Here is a 5,341-nt window from a genome sequence, read left to right on the forward strand (position 1 = left end):
CAGTGATGATCTGCTCACCTCCGCTCCATGATCTCGGGTATATCGGATTAGCATCACATCAGGCGCGCGGTAGTGAGCATACAGTTCCATGATGATAGAGCGTATTCTTTCTTGCTCATGCATCATATCGTCCTATCCTCAAGTTGATCGATTTCGTCATAGTAACATCGAGCACGACACAGACAGGCCATTATCTGATCTAATTGATCCCAACAGGGCATATCACTGGCAGAATGTCCAGTGCTATTCTTCTCACTTTACGCAATTATGCACGAGGCACGCCCTGAAATGCCACACTGATTGCTGTGTAGTGCAGTTATCCCTCCTTTTCATCAAACAAACCCTAGTGGGTAAGGTCAAAGTGGCCACGTCCGATATGCTTTGACTCTCCAAGATTCTTGGAATGACTTACAATTTGGGATAGATGAGTATATATCAACAATCTTCCATTATTCTGACCATAATGTATTTGCCATTTCAAACATAACCAATAGCATAGGAATATAGATACATCGAATTCAAGCATCAATAGGATAGATAAAATGTCATTTGTCCTTTTTTATAAATGGACAAAACTGCAAAGATAAAACTAGTCTAAATTATAACACAATGCTGAACAAACACTCAAGGATACTACTCTCACTCAAGCATAATAACAACCACTAACGGTTTTTTTCCATCTTACATGTAGATCATGATTGTTGACTACAGACTGCTATTTCCAACCGGCTCAGTCGTGGCTCACCTTATCAATAGTTTTCATACCCCTTTGGGAGCTTATGTAGCAAAGTAAAGTTTATTCTTTCTCGATGAAACATGAATGTCTTGGATTTTTTTTTTGTTATTTTATTTGTGACCTTCTTAATAATTTTCATCTTCAGTTCAGGTTGCAAGCTAAGACTATACTGAAATCATTTATAGGAAGCTTTTGTTGGTCTCTGTTCCAATGGTTCTATACTGGAGGATCAAGTTGTGGATTTACGTTCTTTCCTACGTTTGGACTAGAACTATATAAGCGTAGGTGAGAAATCTATTCAAAAATAATTTCCCCCGCGATGCTTATTTGTGATAGTGCTACCGCAATTAGTCAATAAAAGGAATATTGTTTGAACAACCAGAAATGCTAGCTTTGTCATGGGAAAACTGTGCGGCTTCTCTGCATTGTTAAGCTTTACTTTCAACTTCTTTTCTGGAAGTTACTCCAATCTTTATTATAGATGCATTTACACGGCAACATAAAAAACAATCCACAAATGGGACACAGATTTTCTGCATTAATGGGAAGTTTGTTGAGCCAACTAGGTTTATTTGGATCACGTAGATCTGGTTGAACCTGGATGCAAGCAGCGGGACATTTCTACTAGAGCTACCAGCCGCACCACAATGTCAAGGATAGAGGGTGCAAACCCTAATAAATTGATATTCTTCTTGCTTGCCTTCAATTTGGTACATCTCCTCTCCTTATATAAAGATGCTTAATTAACACCTAAGCGGGGGAAGAGAGAAAGAGAGAGAGATGTTGATGGATGTGGCACTGGAGATGACCTCGCGGCCACGGCTTGGGCGCCAGCAATGGTAGACACAACCAGGAGAAACGTGGTAGGGAGAACCAAATCAATCTATTTGCTTGCCTTTTCTGATTACATGACCTTCATTTATATAGGTCAGGGCATGTGTACCCCTAAAAAATCTTATCTCTAAGTCAAACTTACCTAAAAAGCTAATCTAACAACTCCCCCTGAAATCTAAACAAACCAATGCATGATGACGCTAACTAAATTGCTGCCTCCATCTTCTTGCGGCATTCGTACTCCAGGACCCACACCACATAACATCTTGGGTGGACATGGGGAGTTTCCACACCCAGTACTAGATGATCAGCGGCATGAAGATGCAACCATCGAAGATGAGCAAGCAGTGAACCCAACTCTATCGCTCGGTGCCTGCAGTTGCCTTGGCCCGAATCGCCTCAGTGACGTGTCAGCCGCAACCTCGCGACGCAGCCTGTCGAAGAACGCAAATGTTGGCATGGATAAATAGCGGCACCAGCTCGCCCCCTTAATTTATTCGCGTCACGGCGCGAGAGCTTGTTTGTGTCTCGTCATAGGATAGCTTATTTTGTGGCAATCAAAATTTACTACATCAGCATTACAAATTGAACTACAATTCGAAATACTGATGCTTTATACTTACAGATTCTCTTTTGATTTCTCTGCGTCATTTGTTGGTCTTGGTATGATTGTCCCACATGTTGTAAACTTTGGACTGCTTTTTGGGGGCATCATCTCTGGAGGAATCATATATCCTTACCTTGAAAGTAAAAGAGGGCAATGGTATTTCACTGAGAATCCTTCAACTTTGAATGGCATCAATGGATACAAGGTACCCATCACTAATGCATATCCAATTTTATTTGAATCGTCTTATTTTGGTTTCCTAGTTAAGAAAGAAGGTGTTCATGATGAAGAATGTCCTAAAATTCCGTGTTAATCAATTTCAGATGAACCTCAACCTATACCATGCTCTCTTCTGTATGTAATTAGCATTTTTTAGGAAATAATAAATAATAAGCAAGGGTGAAAAATCTTGTTTTCAAAACACTTTCTTGGGAAACTGATGTTGCTTACATAAACTAGTTCAAAAACATCTGACCTACCACAAAGTTGTTTACAGTTCATTTTTTAGACGACAGAGGTATGATCTTTGTACCACACACACCGGTTTAAGGTCCATTTAAGATCGAATCATAATAAAAGTATGCGCCATGCTAAATCCTCATGCTTTTCTGGATTTAAATTTTCTTGTGGTTCCATGTAAATAATTGTTTGAAGTCTTTTCTTTAGCTATGTATCATACACCGTCAGTTTGATCAATTGAAGAATATTTTCTTTGAATCACACAAAGAGTATACCAAACATAATTTCACCCATCCAAAACTTTTTTCAGACTTTTGGTCATCTGGGTAGGCTTTATGGTATCGTCTGAAATAAATGAAAATTAGCTGCATTGCTTTTGGAACATCTTGTGAAGTAGTTATTTTACAAAAAAAACTGTTTTCTTTAAATTGTTCACTGCATGGCCATTCCCCTCTTCCAAAAAAAAATGGAAGAAAGTACTTTTTATTCAAGCAATGATATGGCAGTAGAGACGTTGAGCAAAAAATCCAATTAAACAGGTACACATATAATATATGTAGTATAGCTGGTACCGGGCACACACTTGCCCAAAATATATTCCTAATTAATGCGGTCAATGCCCATATGATCTACTATATTTTATTCCCTTTAACTAGAAACTGGAATCTAGCTAGCACTAACAACAATGAGCCTAAACACACATAGGGTTGTTCCAACACTGTTTTTTGTTGAACGGCAAGAGAGCTGCCCATCATCATATGGTGATAATCTCGAATGTGAGCAATGACCTATCTACAATAAATTATTACATCTAAAGCCGTCTGCAACGGAGCCGCTCCAAGCTGGCTGATATTTTATGCAATGAACAGTAGAAAAGATGCTGCACTAGCGCTTCACTCCTCGCTTAGCTCGCACATATCCCAAAGGTTAACTCTCTCACGGTGTGTTACCCAAAGCTGCCCCTGCTGCCCTGTTTCTCCCATCTCTCTCCTCCTGTTTGAGCCAGTACTATCTTTTACTGTTGGGATCTAACATTCGAGATGACAGAAACCATGGAGAGCCTTGGCCTTTGCATTGATCTGAATTGCAAGGGAGGTCCATGGTCTGTTCGGATGTGTCCTTTCACAACCAAAGCCATCTCATACGCAGCCCCCAAGAGATGGTTTCAAGATTATGGCTTCATAACCTGGGAAACTCAATCGATGAGTTGCGTTCACCTTCATCCAAGCAATAATGCACTGTCCTCCATTCGCATTAGCTTCACCCTTCCAGAGAAAAGCCCTTGTAATCTTATCATTAGCTTTCATAGCCCATTTGGGAATATCCATACAATGAGTTGATAGATTGGCATGGCAGTTAGAACCACTGGCACCAGGATTATATCTAACATTGGTAGCAGCTGATCCTTAGTTAATTTCCTCATTGACAAAGGCAATCCCAAATAATTGCAAGAAAGTACTTCAATACAGACGAAAGTGTGTATTCCTTGGTTTCAGCCAGAGATGGTGTTCCCAAGCTACAGCAAAATGTCCTAGTAGCTTTCTCCCTAGATGTCCTAGGATAACATCATCTATTAAAGAGAGCCAGTTCATAGGGCGGCATGCTAGTGGCTTTCTCCCTATATGATTTATCAACTGTTCAGTGCATCCTTCATGTGAAATGGCAACGGAAACATTTAATAGAAGGCGTCCAGCTTGACAAGGTGAGATGGACTGTGCTAGGTATGACTTTACATTTTGGTGAGAATTTTGCCTGTGAAATAGCGATGTTGCTCCAAATCCCTTCTTTTATGAACCTGTACCAAGGGTTTACAATTTCGTTTTCGCGTATTTTTGGTAACCACCGAAATTATTGGTGAAATGTAGTCGAAATTTTTTTAGAGTCTTCACCGAATTATAAGATTTTCAAACTTTTTTATCTAAACTAATGATTAGTATAACAACTATTGAGTTAAAGGATGTGCAACACAAAGAATAGAAAATATAAGTCTAGAGTACCATATTTACAATAAAGCATATGCATAAGTGTACTAGTGAATTTTGGAATTTTCTTTCGGTCACCACCGAAATTATTGAGATTCATGAATTTTCAGCGAAATTTCGCCTAGATTAGGAGCCCTGCCTGTACTTAGGCTCAAAAGTACTCCACATTTCCTTCTATTTACTCAATAGACATAGATAATAAGAAGAAAAGCTGCAGTAGGACTTAGAGATTGAGTACATTTCTTTGACACAAGTTGGTCACATAGCTAACCCAGACTTCTCGAAAACAAAAAAAAAACAGACTTCATGCACTAGTAGAGATTTGGGCTTTAGTCCCGGTTGGTAGGGTGCAAATATCCCGAAAATCCATCCGGGATAAACCAACCGGGATAAAAGGGGGGTCTTTTATCCCGGGTCACTCAACCGGGACAAAAGGCCCCCTTTTATCCCGTTACCAACCGGGATAAATGGGGTCACCCACGGCCGGCGCTGCAAAAAAAAATTCCCGAGCTCCCAGGAGGCCCCCCCACACGCGCGTCACAAGTCACAAGTCACGCGATTTTCCACGCGAAATATGCGCGCGGTTCGTGGGATTCGAACCCACAACCTCCAGCCTCGCGCGTAGCTTCCTTGCCAACCCACCTACACACCACATCTAACTATGTAGGGGATGCTATCCTTTTGTATTAACTCGTGGGGGGACTCTTTTATCCCGGTTGGTAA

The 5,341-nt window shown here is 40.4% G+C and overlaps 1 protein-coding gene across 1 annotated transcript in view; it reads left to right on the forward strand.

Moving 5' to 3' along the window:
* LOC101759292 (probable metal-nicotianamine transporter YSL3) overlaps positions 1-5,341 on the forward strand; it is an 8,415-nt gene that overhangs the window by 935 nt on the left and 2,139 nt on the right. The window contains exons 3-5 of the mRNA XM_004962465.1: positions 692-789; positions 887-1,021; positions 2,196-2,382. Of these exons, the coding sequence (XP_004962522.1) occupies positions 692-789; positions 887-1,021; positions 2,196-2,382 (420 nt within the window). The remainder of the gene's footprint in view (positions 1-691; positions 790-886; positions 1,022-2,195; positions 2,383-5,341) is intronic.

This window comes from Setaria italica, chromosome III, assembly GCF_000263155.2.
Source record: "Setaria italica strain Yugu1 chromosome III, Setaria_italica_v2.0, whole genome shotgun sequence".
Taxonomy (NCBI): Eukaryota; Viridiplantae; Streptophyta; class Magnoliopsida; order Poales; family Poaceae; genus Setaria; species Setaria italica.